General features: G+C 33.1%; 1 protein-coding gene across 1 annotated transcript; it reads left to right on the top strand.

The window, feature by feature from the left end:
* The first annotated feature begins 655 nt into the window (after window positions 1-655).
* On the top strand, window positions 656-20608 carry LOC100378455 (uncharacterized). Its single transcript, XM_006811909.3, has 9 exons — window positions 656-688; window positions 3763-3877; window positions 4901-5068; window positions 6010-6108; window positions 7388-7586; window positions 10350-10555; window positions 18063-18226; window positions 18938-19027; window positions 19143-20608. The coding sequence occupies exons 1-9, from the start codon at window positions 656-658 to the stop codon at window positions 19305-19307; spliced, it is 1239 nt and encodes a 412-aa protein (XP_006811972.1). The 3' UTR covers window positions 19308-20608.
* The last annotated feature ends 220 nt before the right edge of the window (window positions 20609-20828 follow it).

Genomic DNA, 20828 nt, shown 5'->3' with positions numbered 1-20828 from the left:
GAGAGAGAGAGAGAGAGAGAGAGAGAAGAGAGAGAGAGAGAGAGAGAGAGAGAGAGAGAGAGAGAGAGAGAGATGGGGGGAGGGATCTATGAGCTTTAAAGTTAAAGTGAAATAAAATAATTTGCCCCCCCCCCCGTTCGTTTAATTCTGGCCAACCACCGTGACCGTGACTGTTTAATTTCAAACAAATGTAAGTAGACGCAGTTGGCGTAGTGTGGCAGTGATTCTGTGTTCTTTGTACGCTGAAATGAGTGAGAGATATTAGTCATTGACGCTGCGTCCTCGCTACACCCATGTACATGCGGAATAATTCAACTTCTGTAAGCGGAATAGCTAAACGGACTGTGACGTCACAACGATATTAGTGCCTTGACAGTGTCGGGTCATAGGTCACGCTTTACGTCACGTGATGTGTTGTGTTCATGACATTTTTAATATACAATTCTTCTTTTCATTTTTCCAATAACACCAATCACACGCACACAGTCAAAGACATATTTTTATTTAATTTGAGATCCCTAAAAATCAACAAACATGAACCTCGAGCATCAAAACTATGAATAATATTTATGCTGAACTTTGACCTTTTCGACACGTCGTCGTCTGCAGTTGTGTTGTATAGAATAGATCTGCTTGAAAAGTTACACATTTTAGCATGGAGTGCTTAACCAAAGACTCGCTTTTAAAGGTCAGTTACAGTTATAAAGTCAGCGTACGTGGGTTGCAGTGGAAAATAATCGAAAGAAATGTTTCCGAACTCGTGGATGTATAGGCGTGCTTCCAACTGTCGGCCGTGCAAACCGGGCTATTGTCTATATTATGGGGACATATGGGTGCGAGTACATCATATTCACAACTACCCCATGACAATTAAAACGAATGACGCAAGTATTATCCAGTTAGAACAACAAATCCTACTAACTAGGGCTAATAAATGTTCACGTTCAATGCACTTAGCCACATAGTGACTGCACAAGCTGCTAAACAAGACGAAGGATTGTAAACACAAGAGTTAGACAGATTGCTAGCATCACACGTTTGCTTAAAGGGCGGCAGTCGTCGTGCCGCGTCCTGTTCGATATGGGACACATAGCGACGTATACAACGCGTGTAAAATACAATTGTTTATTTACATAAAATTCGAACAGGCGCTGCGCGACGACCACCGCGCTTTAAGTGACCCTGTCGCTGTAACTGTGTATGTGGTAGGCTCACAATTTGGTAACATAGAAACCTTTTTTTTAGAGAGAAGAAGAGCTCTGCTAAAAGCCGGGTACGCATGTCGAGGCAAATCAGTATAAATAGCAGTGGCGGCTGAACGAGTTGGGGTGGGTCCGCCCCCTCGAAAAAAATCAAACTGAAACTCTTTGTGTCAGCATTTGCCCCCTCAAAATGTAGGAAATATCGTTTCAGAGGGTCTAGATTTTCAAATTGTTGAAGGGAGCGTGCCCCGGACCCCCTAGCGCCTTCAGCGCAAGGTTGGTGAGCCACCTCAGAACAGGTAAAATAAAAATATATATAACTATATGTCGTTATTGGTCATAATTCAAGGTTTTTGTGGGGATAAATTACTTGTTACCACTATGAGCGAGATTTATCATGTTTTACAGCCATTTTGCAATTGAATTAACTGTGCATAGAGAAAGGCCAAATAGTACAAAACATATAATACATTCAGAGCAGTATTAAGGCAAAGTTTGCAGACTAGTATAGAGAGAGCAGAACGACACGTAAAATAATAGGAAGGTAACCAATATATTCAAGACTTGAGTGACGTATATTGTGGATCTAATTTTACATAACACAAATTCAATTGCTCCCGGGGGGGGGGGGGGGGGGGGATTGGCACAAGTGGGCACAGTCCGATCTAGATGGAACATTTCAAAGTCAGTCGTCCGCAGACCATTGTCGAAGCAGCAAACAGATGAAATAATTTCAGCGATTTCTTTACAGAATAATCCTCATCAAAATTTCACATAGAAAAACACAGGCTCTAAAATTATGTATATTGCAAAACAATTCAACCAACAAGCAGTTTGACGCCACAATTTCTTGCTGGAGCTTTTAATAATGTTGCATTTCAAATTGCGCATGCACACACAAAGTGTGTTTCTCGAAATGCATACTAATTAGCTAACTTGTCACTGATAAAAGTCACTGAAAGCATTTTGAGCAATTTTGAGCAATAGTACTAGAGCGAAAACCAATGTGCATCTGCATTCTCCATGAATTTCGTAACTTGCTATGATCACGGTAAAGTCACTGGAGTCTGATCAAAAATGTGTCTCAAAAAACACTTTAAAGGGTAAATTGCGAAAGTTATCCATTGTAAAAGAAGAGGTTGAAAGTTAATTGAATTGTAAAGTAATGAAGAGAGTATTGAAGATTGATGCGAATGTGTACTGTGCAAATTCATAATAACCTTTAAATATAACTTTCTGATCCAACTGGGGAAAACAAAACTGAGCAAAATTGTGGTTCTCACTATGTACTATGTATTTTCATTTCCTGTAAGGTAGGATGCAGACATTCTGTGCAAGACCGCAGAATTACAGCATTCTGTAACTTACGGGAATACTGTAGAATACTTTATTTTCGTTTGGAATTTATTTTCACTATTTTTGCTGAAGGGATGATTCCGTGAAAATAAAATCCAGCGAATATACTTTTTTTCCTATATTTCACATTAAACGCATCAAAAATCAGTGAAAATAAATTCCATACAAAATGCCATAAAAGTCTTTTCATCGAAAATTTATTCCAGCGAAAATAAAGTATTCCACAGTACTATGACAGATCTATAATAGTATGGGGGTTGTTACAAGAATACCTCAAAGTATGCACGAAGACAGTACAGCTGAAGTATCGACCAACGCGCAGCGGAGTTTGATGCATGGCATACTGTCTGAGGATACATCATGGGAATGCCAAAATTCAAGAAGTTTAAAACAGAGTCAGCAAACTGCTTTGTGTGGAGTCCGATCAAACCCTGATGGCAGCCATGTTTTTTTTTATTATTAGAAGATGCTTATGCGCGTAATCATTCCATATTTGGAATTCGCATTTCCTTATATAGTAGAATGAAAATACCCCGTAAACGCTGTAACTTATGGCGTTGCGGTGACCTATTTCTGTTCACTGCGAGATCCAGTGTTATGCATGAAATTGAATGTAAAAACAGGACAAATAAAGGTTGGTGTGGCATCAAATCATCGAATGGGATTCGACAAACACAAAAATATTTTACTGTATATAATTCCATGCTCAATAATGTGCTATGATGATGGTCAATTTTGCTGGCGTAAGCGTATCTCAATGTCATATATTTCTCTCTGAATCTGAATTTCAACATAGAACTATAAAAAAAGAAATTTAATTGTCAAATCTATTCATTTGATTTTTGCTGCAGACATTCGGTCTGTGTCTTTCCTGAGATCTTGCAGTCACGGAAAATTGCACAAGGATCAAATTAATTTTTCTCTTCATCCAACATGTACTATACAAAAATGAATTTGGGCTTATGAGAATGAATCACAAAATACGGTAATAGTGAGTTTATTACCCATGCCATCTAAAATAATTATATTGTGTACATTGGATATCTAATCAGTGTCTGCATGGCTAAAATAATTTGCCATAAAATCAAATAATCGTTTACATACTAACAAACAGTGCAACTTGGTGTTGTACACTCTTTGGTATTTCCAGTTTTATAGCAAGCCGTCTTTCCAAATAATTATAATTGGGTATTTTGTATTTCAGTTTATGCAATGGTTTGTGGCATTTCGCAAACCAATCGACATTTGGAGCAACCATTCGTCATATTTGATAATAGAAATAGTGACATATTTCTTTGCTGTTCTTACATTCCGACATGGTTAGTATAACATTATTTATCAGGTAAATACTGTGCAGACCTTTAAAGTGTTACAAACATAGTCAAGTGTGTTACAGACACTTCTATAACTTTTCTGCACATGCATTTACATCAAATTTAACATTTTTCCTCATTTACAAATCATGCTTGGTGATACAAAATTCCACTATATTATTGTTCGCACAGTGAGGAAAATCTATGGAATATACTGTAAAACATGTTGATAAAGCGGCATGCAATTTTAGCGAATTGTATTAAAATGACGTAATAGTGAAATGTTGATTTAGCGAATCTCTCTTGTCATTGTTGATTTCTTTGTTTGGCGGCCATTTTGAATTGATAATAAAGTCATTAGCGACATCTTAGATTAGCGAATCAGTTCTCTCGCTAAATTCGCGAAAAAGACATGTTTTACAGTAATACTCTCATTAGCATTGGAGGTTCCATCCCTGATTACAGTATTGATATCAATTACATGTATAACATGGTTAGTCTAAATCTAGCAATCTGATTGGCCGATTCAATTTAGGTCATATATTTCGCCCTGAAAGGCCTGTGATTTATTCCCGAAACTGAATAAATTGGATTAAATATCTAACTGAATCATAATCGCTTGACTGTGTGCACTGTTCATAGTGATTGTGAGTGTATGATGAACTGATCAAAACGGGGAAACCTGGTACAGGTACTAACACAAATTATTATTGCTTAAAATGGTAATATATTGCTGTTTTTGCGAGAAAACATCCCATGAGAAATGTGTGTTTTCATTGTAGCATAGCTTTCAATTGTAACTTGTGACATCATTGTCAGTCTGTCCCTGTGACTCGCCGGGCATGTCACCTGTTTTGTAAATCAACGAAAATGCAAAGAATCACATTGAAAACATTGCTTACGCTTGGTTATTATCTAACACCAAATATGCTAATTACTCCGAGAGGTCTTATATCTGTTACCCAATACACTTGTAATTTATAACCTTGAGATACATTATATGAAGTCATTTTTTTATTTTTATTTTAGCATATCGTTTAGGAGGACGTTATATGTTTTTATGGTTTGCAATTATTGCTCATGGACTGACGGTAGAGAGTGTCAGTTATTTTGTTCCTGATATTGATAATTTCTGGCATGCTCAGAGTATGATTATGTTACTGGGAAAGAGACTACCACTGCATATCATTTTTTTCTGTAAGTATAACTTTCTTTTTTTTATAAACTATTATTTTTAGCTCCGCTGTCGACTTAGTCGAGCGGAGCATATATGATTGTCTGTCGTCTGTATCAACTTTTTACTTTTTCAACTTCTTCTTTAAAATTATGATTGTTATTACTTTGATACTTGGTGTATATGTACCTTGGGCAGACCTCTCTCAGATTTGTTCATTTCGTGATGATATCTTAAATTCTCTAATTTTGATGAATATATTTGTCATTTTTGGTGAAAAGTGATATTTTCGACTTCTTGTTGAAAACCGCAAGTCCAATTGCTTTGATGTTATACATGTAGGTACCTCAGATAGACCTCTTTAAGATTTGTTCATTTTCTAATGATTACTTCAGTTATTTAATTGAAATGTTCATTGCTAACAGCGGAGCTATCTCAGCAGAGAAGCTGCTTGTTTTAATTTCAATAGGTCAGTAAACAACTAAAGACCCACTAGAGATTAAAACACATTATCTAATCAGATTTATGCAAATATCACAGACAATTATAAGTACTTGTTTATGTCGTTTTGCGCCCTCTATTCTGTGCAAGCAAGTATATTAAATTTGAATCAAGTCTTACTAAAGGAACTATTTAAATTTATTGAAAGTATTCCATGAGTACTCCATACCAGGGCACATTTTTATGATGTGCTCTAGTCTGTTTGGTGCAGTTTTAACAACTTTAATGCAACAATATATGGCCAATATGATCCCTATTTTTATTGTATTATATGGATTTTGATCTACAGATGTCACATTAGCTTCTCAGACTTGCTTTTAAAACTGTTAGAAAATAAGGCTCTCATGCACACTCAGCAGTTTCTATTTCAATTGTAAATGGCAATATACTGGGTAAGTTCACACCATATACTTGATATTTGTATTTTTGTGAGTAATATATATGTACAATGTTGTGTCTGTAGATCCAGTATTTTTATACACTGCAGGAGTTGCTGCTGCACGATTAAAGCTACCATTCTGGGCTGAACCATTTGCACATGGTTTAGCTGTTGTAGCTATGGGTATGTCATAACTTTCAAATTAGCATTTTTTTTTCTGTAAACCTGCATCTTCTGTTCAATTTTAAATGTTACATCTTGAGAATGCAGTATTTGTTAACAAGTCTATTCCTAGTCTTCAGGTCCCTTCAATGAACACAAATGATAACCCTTATAATTACATAACTTGTGTATCACCACAGCATCACACACAGCCCGTGCTAAGAAAATGTGCATGAACGCACAGGATAAGAAATGCCAAGTATGAATAAAATCTGGCCCGTTTTTAAGAACCAAAGTCAAACCAATCAGACCAAATCCTCAGACCATACAGGCTAACAAATGTGCATGGCCATTAAGCCAGGGCTAAGTGCCCAAAATGGAAAATTTACTATTATATTTATAACTATTCATTTCGGTATGCCATGTCTGACACAACAATCAATGCGAGCACATCAACAGAAAAAATAAGCTGCTACTTCCAGTTATTCTGCAATCTGCACTTCCTGAATTTTCTTATGTATTGTTTTATAACTGTAGAACTAACATGTACCGTATATAGTCCTACTTACTGTACTGAGTAATCATAGTTAAAATAACCTAGCCCGTGTTAACCAATGGTTCCTCCCATGCATGAATGCAATTGGGTCTAACAAATATGAGATTAGCTTAAATCTTAGTCTGTTCTTCATGTAGCTGGAACACTACTAGTGTGACCTAAGACTGGGCAAATCAAAAATCCATATCACCATAGCATTATGTCACTTACTGCCAAACAATTTTCATTGTACACGCTTCCGGGGTTGTATACGACCTGATAACTATGGTTTATTTTAGCATGAAGCTCATATGTGTATTTTCGGAATTATTATTCAGTCCCTCCAAAAAATCAGTTTCGACTGATCATTAACGACTAGGAATGTTATACAGTTTACAAAAGGTGTTCACGTGAAATAGAACACAGTGGCATCGACAATATTAGCATATGAGGCTCATGCCATGATATATTATGTGTTATTTCAATTCCATTATCTACACTCCAGTGCTTCATATGTCTTACTGTAGAAGTATGCTTGTGATAAATATATAATATCCCACAATATTTTCTCTAGATCTACATATCAGCAGAAATTCATGATTACTGAGTGGCATCAATCCTTGCCTGCGCCTGCAGCGAGAACTCTGGCAGTAATCACTCAAGTCTGCTGATGCCATGCAACCTAAGAGAAAATATCGTGGTATTATATAGAAATATCACAGATTTGTAGTCTTGATTAAAGTGTATGATGTTTTAATATTCCAGACGTTCCCTTTGATATAATGGGTATAAAGTCACTATGGTGGACATGGCATGACACTGATCCTAATATATATGACAGACATTATTGGGTGCCATGGACAAGCTATTTCTTTCATATGTCATTTGCATCAAGTCTGAACATTTTAATAAATGGCTCTAGGAAACTATTGACTGGAAGTAGTAGTAAAATTGAATCTAAGGGGTAAGTATGTATTAGATTCTCCAAGTGGCACCTCCATAGTATGGTCTTGATGACCATATTCTACTGTGTGTGAGTGATGATGTGGGAGTCACAATTAAATGCCAATAATAATGCTACAAAGCAGTTAAAGTTTTTGTCACCTGTTTTGAATTTGTTAATATACTGACCCCATTGTGGTATGATTATTCATACACATGTAAACAGTACCTGGACAGATGGAAAATGAACTTTTGTTACAGCATGCTTGTGACAGTTGTTAATTATTTATTTGCATACTTTTCATTTGCATAGCTTTGTTTGTTTGTTTAATTTCTCCACTGCGCATGATTCTTGTAGCCAATTTGCTTCGTTCTGTTTACATGCACTGTTTACATCGCACGCTGTTCGTGCCCAGTCATTTCTGTTTGGGTTATTTTCATAACTGTGACATGATATATTACCATGCTATTTTGGTACAGTAATATACAAATAGGTTATTTTGACTCAGTGTTTTATGAATCAGCTTGTCTAATTAGTGTAATTTAAACAGAATAGATATTTTGGGTAGAGAGTCGTATTTATTCAGAATGAAGCAGTCAGCAGCACGTTAAGTTTTTTGAGGGGCAAAGGTGACCAATGAGCTGTCAATGATTTATAGTTTGAAAATCACATTGTATAGTCTTGTTTGGGAGAGTTATGGAAGGTGGCACTAAAAATTATACACATCCCTCCAGCAAAATCCCCTTGTATTGGAATAAACAATTATCCAAAAATGTACGTGCATGATCAAAAATCGGTGTTCGTTGTTAGGTATTAAATGATAGTGTACGTTTAAATCAAAACAAACATGTACTGCACATGTGATGCAAACCCAGTGGAAAGCTTGTTGTGATGCGTGGCTAGGTGATTTGATGGCATACCTGAGCATTGGTCATGCAAACAGTACACGTTATTTTGATTTAACATTTGATAGTATTTACCTAGTATTTACTTCCTATGCTAGCAGCTACTATGAGCTCACAACTATTTCTTGTCCCTTGTTATGGCCTAGTAACAAAATACTAAATATTTATTTCAGACCAATAGTCCATATACAATAGAACAAACTAAAGAAAGACATTTCAGAGAATAATACAAAACAATTTGCTACTAGTACAAGTTTGCAAAAGTATTATGATCCATCAGATACAGTGTATTGTTCCTAGCCACTAGTCAGTTTTCTAAGACTCTTAATTGAGGTTCAAATAACACACATGTCATTGGCACAACTTACGTTATTAACCAACCTAGAACCAATAAGGCAGCTACTCTGCATATCATTAAGTTGTACATATCAATCATCAATAAAAATATTAAATATATCCAAGACACATAACTCCACCTTGACTACAACTCCATTAGTTAAACACAAAAACAAACCCTATATAAGTTCAAAAAACAAAGGTTTTTTTTTTTTTTTTGAAGCCTGGAGAGGGCTCTCTTCAAGATGTGAGTTGTTAGTATTTGTATGCAAAGAGATTTGATCTTGGTATGAAGCCTGGAGAGGGCTCTCTTCAAGATGTGAGTTGTTAGTATTTGTATGCAAAGAGATTTGATCTTGGTAATTGAAATTAAACTATTATCAGATGCGGTTATTTGTGTTTATATGCCTGAGCTCAGGTAGGCTGTGGAAAAAAATAATTGTGTTTCTGATATTGCATTACATACCCATATTGTTGGTGACAGATTTTTATTTTGTGCAAATTAGAAGATTTTTATTTATTTTTTAATTGTCTATGTTCATTCTGACCACAAAAATGAATTTGTTCTGTTGCTTTCTTTGATCAAAACATAACTGTTTAGGAGATACTGTAGAATACTTTATTTTCGCTTGGAATTTATTTTCACTATTTTCGCTGAAGGGATGTTTCCATGAAAATAAAATCCAGTGAATATACTTTTTTTTCTATATTTCACATTAAACTCATCAAAAATCAGTGAAAATAAATTCCACACAAAAACGCCCAAAGAGCCTTTTCAGCGAAAATTAATTCCAGTGAAAATAAAGTATTCCACAGTAATATAAATAACTAACTGCTAATAGGTAGCCATTCTTAACACATTATCACCTGAAAGCCTCCATGAAAAACTGAGTAGGAAAAACATCAGCAGTTGCATCAAATACATGATTGTGATAGACATAACCTTGATGATCAGTATTTCTTTTCAAAAAAACAAAAAAAACTACTGTAGAATACTTTATTTTTGTTGGAATTAATTTTCGCTGAGGCACAGTCCCTCCACAGGAGGGAGGGAGGGACTGTGGCTGAAGATATGATTCAGTGAAAATAAAATACAGCAAATATACCTTTTTTCCTATATTTTTAATTCAACTTTCAAAATTAAGTGAAAATAAATTCTATACAAAGCATCAAAAATGTCTTTTCAGCAAAAATTTATTCCAGCTAAAATAAAGTACTGTAGAATACTTTATTTTTGCTTGGAATTTATTTTTGCTATTTTCGCTGAAAGGATGATTCTGTGAAAATAAAAATCCAGCGAATATACTTTTTTCCCTATATTTCACATTCAACTCGTCAAAAATCAGTGAAAATAAATTCAATACAAAACACCCAAAATGCCTTTTCAGCAATAACTAATTCCAGTTAAAATAAAGTATTTCACAGTATTTTACAGTACCGGTAATTAAAATAAAAACTAAAACACCATGCAATGCCCTTTGTGATGAGATTATTTACTTATCACCATAAACTTCACATCTATCACTGTTATTTATTTCCTTAGATGTTTTAAGGAAATGATGTGTGTGATAATAACTGGTCTGTTTAGTTTTCCACTTGGAGCACTCCAGTTTGTATTGCTGTACCATCCTCTGCATGATAATCTGCACATCCATACTGAAGTATGCGTGTTTATATTAGTGGCTATCTATATATGTATTGTGTGGAATGCTGATAGGAACCCTGATGATGGTGCCAGACCAAAGAAGGGTAAGCTCTTAAAAAAGATAATCTGATTAAAATAAGATGTTTGTGTGATTTTTACCTTGGTCAAATATTATTTGGGGAACATGAATGTTAATTAATTTGATGAGTTTTTGCCTGTATTTTCTGCGCAAAATGCTTAGATAAATTATTGCATTGTTTCAGGACTTGCTTTCACTTTCATTAAATGTTAAATTGTGTTTGGACTGTACTGTATTTGTATATATTGCAGCTGCTTCCACATTAGACTGGCAAAGTTGTGACTTCTTTTTGTTTTATGCAAAAAAATACAATTGTCAATTTAGTCTTTTTAACATGATCACGAAAACTAGCGTGACTGTAAAAGAAATCCCAACTGGACGCATCTGCAGGCGACCCCCTGCATTGAAGTGGAAACCGGTACAAAATCACTTCTGTGATTATGCTAATTGTTGACTAGCATGGACAACGAATCAGAGTGCAGCTGTATACGCCATATCTTATCTATGTTAATGTATGTGACCTTTCACTTCTGAGGTCCCGGCAAATTTGAAAGATTACTTATATACATTGGACATTTAAATCGACTTGTTTTCAGTAAACATAGATGAAAGTATTGTCTTCACACTTAGAAAGTTAAAGTATCCATCTCTGCAATCGAATCATAACAACCTTTGAAAGGTCATGTTTACTTCCACACACGCACTCATGAATAATCAATGACATCATGAATAATTAATAGCAGTCAAATGCTCGCAGATGTGTCCAGTCAGGATTTCTTTAGTAGTCAGGTTAGTTTTTGCGATCACGCTAAAAGGAGTAAATAAACAATTAATTATTTTTTTTTGTAAAACAAAAAAGAAGTCCCGACTTTGCCAGTCTACTTTCACAACTCTGATGTATATGCAGACAGTGCCATATCTGATCAAAATATCCCACATGATCTATTACTGACAAACGTTTTTTACAATTAATTCATGGTTGCAGAATATACTGCTATGTGTTGTTCCAAAAAAAAAAAAACTATTTAATTTTAGAATTGCCAATTTTGTTGATTTTTGGGAGTGATTAATTCATCAAATAGAACATGTATATTGTTTGAATAATTTGGTATCTAAAGATGATATACTTCAACTTTAACTTTATTGACATTATTCATTTTGAATAGAACATAGTCCAATCTATAACTAAATAACAATTCCTAAACATACATAAACAAAAACATACAATTTTCTCCTAATTGTAATATGTTGTGGGCATTTCATAACATAATGGAATTCATCCTCAATTGAATTTGTGTTGCATCTTGTACAGATCCTGTGTTCAACTTTAACCTTTGGCCTTAAGTGCCTGCATTTCTCAATCATTAAGGGATGGTCACTTATTCTTAGTTTGCATATTCTTTTTCTTATTCCACCATCCTTAACATTATTTATATACTCCTCCATTTTAAATTCTGTTTTGAATAATTTATATGTTCCTAGTTTATGCTAAAATATAGTGATTGCTTTTGATTTTTTTCTTTTGTAACTGTAAAAAATATTAATACTTTAAAGGTACTTTGTGCATTTTATAAATGTTTAGATTTGATGGCTTCATAAAAATGAAAAATTAATGAAAGGTAAATTAGACTGCATTAAATGGTATATGATATTTTGAAATTAATCAGTACGTCTAATTATTAGCTGTCATGTACTGATCTTGGAGTGTTTTTACAGAATTCAATGTTGTTAGTGTCAGAGGTGTGTCGCGCTTTATAATGGTTATAATCCATAAAACAGTTCCAAATATAAAATTGCAGAAACATTTTCGATCAAAAACTAGAAGCACTGTCACATGTTGTCTGTTTGGTTCAAAATTAGGTTGAATTCAGTAAAAATTAAAGAAAAATGTGAACAAATTCACTTAAATGTAAACGATAAAAAAAATTGGTGCTCATAATTTGAAGATCTAATATATACTTTATATCATCAGACTTAGAGGTTTTTATGACATCATAGCTTTACATTATCACATGATAATGTAAATCCATGATGGCAAAAAACCTCTAATTCTCACATGATAACGTAAAGCTATGATGACATAAAAACCTCTAATTATCACATGATAATGTAAATCCATGATGGCATAAAAACCTCTAATTCTCACATGATAATGTAAAGCTATGATGGCATAAAAACCTCTAATTATCACACGATAATGTAAATGTGTGATGGCATAAAAACCTCTAATTATCACACGATAATGTAAATGTGTGATGGCATAAAAACCTCTAATTATCACACGATAATGTAAATGTGTGATGGCATAAAAACCTCGAATTATCACATGATAATTTAAAGCTATGATGGAATAAAAACCTCTAATTATCACATGATAATGTAAAGCTATGATGGCATAAAAACCTCTAATTCTCACATGATAATGTAAAGCTATGATGGCATAAAAACCTCTAATTCTCACATGATAATGTAAAGCTATGATGGCATAAAAACCTCTAATTCTCACACGATAATGTAAAGCTATGATGGCATAAAAACCTCTAATTCTCACACGATAATGCAAAGCTATGATGGCATAAAAACCTCTAATTCTCACATGATAATGCAAAGCTATGATGGCATAAAAACCTCTAATTCTCACATGATAATGTAAAGCTATGATGGCATAAAAACCTCTAATTCTCACATGATAATGTAAAGCTATGATGGCATAAAAACCTCTATTTATCACATGATATTGTAAAGCTATGATGGCATAAAAACCTCTAATTCTCACATGATAATGTAAATCTATGATGGCATAAAAACCTCTAATTCTCACATGATAATGTAAAGCTATGATGGCATAAAAACCTCTAATTATCACATGATATTGTAAAGCTATGATGGCATAAAAACCTCTAATTCTCACATGATAATGTAAAGCTATGATGGCATAAAAACTTCTAATTATCACATGATAATGTAAAGCTATGGTGGCATAAAAACTTCTAATTATCACATGATAATGTAAAGCTATGATGGCATAAAAACCTCTAATTCTCACATGATAATGTAAAGCTATGATGGCATAAAATCCTCTAATTATCACATGATAATGTAAAGCTATGATGACATAAAAACCTCTAATTCTCACATGATAATGTAAAGCTATGATGGCATAAAAACTTCTAATTATCACATGATAATGTAAAGCTAGGATGGCATAAAAACCTCTAATTCTCACATGATAGTGTAAAGCTATGATGCCATAAAAACCTCTAATTCTCACATGATAATGTAAAGCTATGATGGCATAAAAACCTCTAATTATCACATGATAATGTAAAGCTATGATGACATAAAAACCTCTAATTATCACATGATAATGTAAAGCTATGATGGCATAAAAACTTCTAATTATCACATGATAATGTAAAGCTAGGATGGCATAAAAACCTCTAATTCTCACATGATAATGTAAAGCTATGATGGCATAAAATCCTCTAATTCTCACATGATAATGTAAAGCTATGATGGCATAAAAACCTCTAATTATCACATGATAATGTAAAGCTATGATGACATAAAAACCTCTAATTATCACATGATAATGTAAAGCTAGGATGGCATAAAAACCTCTAATTATCACATGATAATGTAAAGCTATGATGGCATAAAAACCTCTAATTCTCACATGATAATGTAAAGCTATGATGGCATAAAAACTTCTAATTATCACATGATAATGTAAAGCTAGGATGGCATAAAAACCTCTAATTATCACATGATAATGTAAAGCTATGATGACATAAAAACCTCTAATTCTCACATGATAGTGTAAAGCTATGATGGCATAAAAACCTCTAATTCTCACATGATAGTGTAAAGCTATGATGGCAAAAAACCTCTAATTCTCACATGATAATGTAAAGCTATGATGACATAAAAACCTCTAATTATCACACGATAATATAAATGTGTGATGGCATAAAAACCTCTAATTATCACACGATAATGTAAATGTATGCTGGCATAAAAACCTCGAATTATCACATGATAATGTAAAGCTATGATGGAATAAAAACCTCTAATTATCACACGATAATGTAAATGTGTGATGGCATAAAAACCTCTAATTATCACACAATAATGTAAATGTGTGATGGCATAAAAACCTCTAATTATCACACGATAATGTAAAGCTAGGATGGTATAAAAACCTCGAATTATCACATGATAATTTAAAGCTATGATGGAATAAAAACCTCTAATTATCACATGATAATGTAAAGCTATGATGGCATAAAAACCTCTAATTCTCACATGATAATGTAAAGCTATGATGGCATAAAAACCTCTAATTCTCACATGATAATGTAAAGCTATGATGGCATAAAAACCTCTAATTCTCACACGATAATGTAAAGCTATGATGGCATAAAAACCTCTAATTCTCACACGATAATGCAAAGCTATGATGGCATAAAAACCTCTAATTCTCACATGATAATGCAAAGCTATGATGGCATAAAAACCTCTAATTCTCACATGATAATGTAAAGCTATGATGGCATAAAAACCTCTAATTCTCACATGATAATGTAAAGCTATGATGGCATAAAAACCTCTATTTATCACATGATATTGTAAAGCTATGATGGCATAAAAACCTCTAATTCTCACATGATAATGTAAATCTATGATGGCATAAAAACCTCTAATTCTCACATGATAATGTAAAGCTATGATGGCATAAAAACCTCTAATTATCACATGATATTGTAAAGCTATGATGGCATAAAAACCTCTAATTCTCACATGATAATGTAAAGCTATGATGGCATAAAAACTTCTAATTATCACATGATAATGTAAAGCTATGGTGGCATAAAAACTTCTAATTATCACATGATAATGTAAAGCTATGATGGCATAAAAACCTCTAATTCTCACATGATAATGTAAAGCTATGATGGCATAAAATCCTCTAATTATCACATGATAATGTAAAGCTATGATGACATAAAAACCTCTAATTCTCACATGATAATGTAAAGCTATGATGGCATAAAAACTTCTAATTATCACATGATAATGTAAAGCTAGGATGGCATAAAAACCTCTAATTCTCACATGATAGTGTAAAGCTATGATGCCATAAAAACCTCTAATTCTCACATGATAATGTAAAGCTATGATGGCATAAAAACCTCTAATTATCACATGATAATGTAAAGCTATGATGACATAAAAACCTCTAATTATCACATGATAATGTAAAGCTATGATGGCATAAAAACTTCTAATTATCACATGATAATGTAAAGCTAGGATGGCATAAAAACCTCTAATTCTCACATGATAATGTAAAGCTATGATGGCATAAAATCCTCTAATTCTCACATGATAATGTAAAGCTATGATGGCATAAAAACCTCTAATTATCACATGATAATGTAAAGCTATGATGACATAAAAACCTCTAATTATCACATGATAATGTAAAGCTAGGATGGCATAAAAACCTCTAATTATCACATGATAATGTAAAGCTATGATGGCATAAAAACCTCTAATTCTCACATGATAATGTAAAGCTATGATGGCATAAAAACTTCTAATTATCACATGATAATGTAAAGCTAGGATGGCATAAAAACCTCTAATTATCACATGATAATGTAAAGCTATGATGACATAAAAACCTCTAATTCTCACATGATAGTGTAAAGCTATGATGGCATAAAAACCTCTAATTCTCACATGATAGTGTAAAGCTATGATGGCAAAAAACCTCTAATTCTCACATGATAATGTAAAGCTATGATGACATAAAAACCTCTAATTATCACACGATAATATAAATGTGTGATGGCATAAAAACCTCTAATTATCACACGATAATGTAAATGTATGCTGGCATAAAAACCTCGAATTATCACATGATAATGTAAAGCTATGATGGAATAAAAACCTCTAATTATCACACGATAATGTAAATGTGTGATGGCATAAAAACCTCTAATTATCACACAATAATGTAAATGTGTGATGGCATAAAAACCTCTAATTATCACACGATAATGTAAAGCTAGGATGGTATAAAAACCTCTGATTTTCACATGATAATGTAAAGCTATGATGGCATAAAGACTTCTAATTATCACATGATAATGTAAAGCTAGGATGGCATAAAAACCTCTAATTCTCACATGATAGTGTAAAGCTATGATGGCATAAAAACCTCTAATTCTCACATGATAATGTAAAGCTATGATGGCATAAAAACCTCTAATTCTCACATGATAATGTAAAGCTATGATGGCATAAAAACTTCTAATTATCACATGATAATGTAAAGCTATGATGGCATAAAAACCTCTAATTCGCACATGATAATGTAAGCTATGATGGCATAAAAACCTCTAATTATCACATGATAATGTAAAGCTATGATGGCATAAAAACCTCTAATTATCACATGATAATGTAAAGCTATGATGGCATAAAAACCTCTAATTATCACACGATAATGCAAAGCTATGATGGCATAAAAACCTCTAATTCTCACATAATAATGCAAAGCTATGATGGCATAAAAACCTCTAATTCTCACATGATAATGTAAATCTAAGATGGCATAAAAACGTCTAATTCTTACATGATAATGTAAATCTAAGATGGCATAAAAACCTCTGATTTTCACATGATAATGTAAAGCTATGATGGCATAAAAACCTCTAATTCTCACATGATAATGTAAAGCTATGATGACATAAAAACCTCTAATTCTCACATGATAATGTAAAGCTATGATGGCATAAAAACTTCTAATTATCACATGATAATGTAAAGCTATGATGGCATAAAAACCTCTAATTCGCACATGATAATGTAAATGTAAATTAATTACAACAAAACTCCCCCATATTTAACTAAATTTGTGATTTTGATGGTAGTGATTCAAAACAACAATAGTGAATCCCTGGAGCATCATATTGGATGCAGAGAAGAGTCTAGATGTAATAATTATTTTGCCATAGACCTGTCATCAAATACGGCACTCATAATTCAAATACAATTAATTTGGAGTTACATGCACTTCTATTAAAGATGATAAGTATATATGAACTATCAAAATCATAATTGTATTCTTCCACTGATGTTTTGTCCCAGGTCCCAACTGTGCCGTGCGTTTGAGCCAACCGTTAATTGTTCATAAATGGAGTCAATTTGTGTAGTTTTCTTGATTTATTCTGCAGATATAGGTAAAATATAGGTAAGGCTTTGGCGAAATTTGAAAAAGCAACTTTTTTATAGATTTTATTTGTCATTCTGTTCGTCTGTTTTTTCCAGTTTAAAAAATATGAGCTGGCCTGGAGCCTTCATCCCTTGTCTATTTTTTTTTACACAAGATACCAGCCGATAACCCTCCCCCTCGCTTTGATAGGGAGTGCGTACAGTTGATCATAGTTCCTGGGCTCCCTGTGATCAGGTCTAAAAAGAAATTTTAAAACGCAAATAATGTATTCATTGTTTTTTTTTAGTAGGAAAGAAATGGTTGGATGAAATTGGGCTACTAGTATCACTGCATTTTATGTTGTACATATTATTAACAGTTAATTCTAAACCTGAAAATATTAGATCAATAGGTTTACATGAACCAACTGGTAATTGTAATGCAACCACACCTGTATATACTGCTATGGGACAAGTAAGTACACATTTAGAAAGGAATTGCATTTATCACATACAACCTTGCTCAATAATATTGGTATTGACTGCAAATATATGCAATTGAGATAATATAGTCCCTTCTAAAGTTGTGTTTTCTTGGCAGTTGAATTTAGTTGAACTGCCTCAACTGAGCTTTGTTTATGTAGTTATAATTATGCATATTTGATCTCTAGAATCATTTTTTTGCACAAACAAATGTTTCCATGTAATAATAATTTCAGTATTTTCAAGGAAATTATGTAAATGAGCTGCATTCATATTCCAGTGCTGTACAGCTCAAACTAAAAACAATATCAAAACCAAAGTAATATGTGCCGCTGGTAAAGCTGTAATCATTGTGTTGCTTTTAAAGCATTGAAAACCTGGATGGAAAACAAATAAAAGTGTTTGTAAATAGCTCTCAGCAATGACACATCTACTCTGGGTGCTGATACTTGAGAACATGAAGAATAGGACATAGAATCTTTAATTTGGTTTGAACCTCTTTGTCATGTACAAACGGAATATGTTTGAGTTGTTATTTTTTTGTTCTATTCTCCCCTCATCTAAAATAGCACAGGTTTATGTAAGCAAATTTATTGTTGTAAATGAAGGCATTTTCTCGCACCGTGAATGATGACAGTATATATACATAACAATAATTGTACATAATGCATCTATTAATGTAGGTCCTTGTCTTTACATACAGGTGCTGTCAAAGAAAACTTATTTGTGTACAACTGAATATGATGAAGCTTACTATGATTGGCACTGCTTGACAGGTGGAAAACCACCCAAGGTAAGTTATATGATGCATGAATTGCTTCCCTTGACTATGTAATTTTGTGAATTTATTTAATAATTGTACCTACTCTGTGATTTGTAAAAATAAAAAAAATTCTCATCTTTTCCAGGATGGCATGGAATGGTACACGATTTGTGGGAATGCATTTCCAAATCACACTGAGTACATCGTAGTAGTGACAGCTTTCAGTCTGATTGGACTGTTTTATTACTGGCAAATGTGTGCCAGGTCTGGAAAAGATCAGACGCGTGGAAAGAAAATGAAGAAATCTTAGATATGAGGATGTACTTATAAGCAGCTACTGCTATGTGTGACGAAATATGTCAATAATTTGTAAAATTGATTAGTACCGTAAGCAAGCTATCACAATTTTTGCTTTCGCATCACACATTTTTATCACATTTTTGGCAATTTAAACTTCATGGAAAACCGAACATTTAATTTATGATTGTCCTTGTCTGCAAAGAAATAAAAACTACCCTCAGTAGTATAAATACAAAAATACCGTCAATCCCTAATGTGTTGCGATGATATGCAATCATGACAATGTGTGATGTGGATGCAATAAATGGGCAACAGAAATGAGAATGTGGGTTACAGGTTTGGCAGGAGCCATATTCCATTTGGTGTAAAATTGATCTTAGAACATTTGATCAAAACAGCAGGAATTTGTTCAATTGAATTCGTAAGGACTCGGTGTAAATTTAAGACAATTGATCAAAATTTGGGATTTGCTGTAAAATTTGATCAGATGGCATTTGGTGGAATTTGTTTAGTAAGGATTTAATGCACATTTGAATAGCAGATAATTTTGATCTTGAACATTTGGTCAAAAAAATAGAATCTTTAATATTAAGGACTTGGTAGATTTTGACCAGTTAGCATTTAAGGAAATTTAAATCGTAACCTGTTGCAATTTGATTATTTTGATGATACTTTTTGATTTTGGACACTTGGTCCAAAATTGAAGAGTAAGAGTTTGATTAAAAATTGAAAGATTAGATGTAATTTTATCACTTGGTAATTGGAGGAGATTTCATTACCCTGACACTGTTCAAAATGTGATATGTATATGAAATTTGATTACTTGGCGATGGAGGACCATTTAGTTTTTTTAAACTGTATTTTGAGGCAATATCCATTTCATTGTTACAATGAGACAACTGCCAGGTATTGGTGTTGTTTCCTGATGCTAATCATTAATTATTGTAATAGATGGGCTATATACATGCATTTGTTTGTTGTTCAAAAAACATAAGCACATAGATATATGTACGATCTAGCCTGGGTAACTGCTTATTTGTCCATTAAATCTGGATTTAAGATGTCCAGACAATTTCAAAATTATTACTTTTGTATTAGCTACTACATATGGTAGTGTACAATCATGCATTCCATTTTCATGAAAACTGTTTCACATCAAATCATGTCAAATCAAATATTGAATATTCTGAAATAAACAGCACATATCAAGCTTGAATTTTAAGATAATTTTAATTAGATGAGGCATATTTTGATACCAATGTCACATGTCTTCCACAAGAGTATGATATTAAAATATAGCAAATGCTCTAGCGTTCTTTTGTTTTTCTTTATATCCCTCAATCCAGTATGATAGATTGTTGTGTGGCTTTTCAATATGTAGTATTTCATAACGTAATCTATTGAATAATGTTGTATGCAATCAGAGTATATAAATTAAGAAGAAGCAAAACCATATTATATCATATTGGTCTCGTACTGAAAATCAATCACTAAACTACATGTGATCTCCCCTGTCCCTGAAAATTACCCA

This window comes from Saccoglossus kowalevskii, chromosome 19 (genome assembly GCF_978046115.1).
Source record: "Saccoglossus kowalevskii chromosome 19, keSacKowa6.1, whole genome shotgun sequence".
In the NCBI taxonomy this organism is placed as follows: domain Eukaryota; kingdom Metazoa; phylum Hemichordata; class Enteropneusta; family Harrimaniidae; genus Saccoglossus; species Saccoglossus kowalevskii.
This window is presented reverse-complemented; position numbering and strand designations above follow the sequence as displayed.

Excerpts from the sequence above, each read along its gene's own strand:
- LOC100378455 (XM_006811909.3), top strand. The coding sequence starts at position 656 with ATGGAGTGCTTAACCAAAGACTCGCTTTTAAAG. Across the intron at positions 7,587-10,349 it reads AGTAAAATTGAATCTAAGGG|ATGTTTTAAGGAAATGATGT; the intron begins GTAAGTATGTAT and ends TTATTTCCTTAG. Across the intron at positions 10,556-18,062 it reads TGGTGCCAGACCAAAGAAGG|GAAAGAAATGGTTGGATGAA; the intron begins GTAAGCTCTTAA and ends TTTTTTTAGTAG.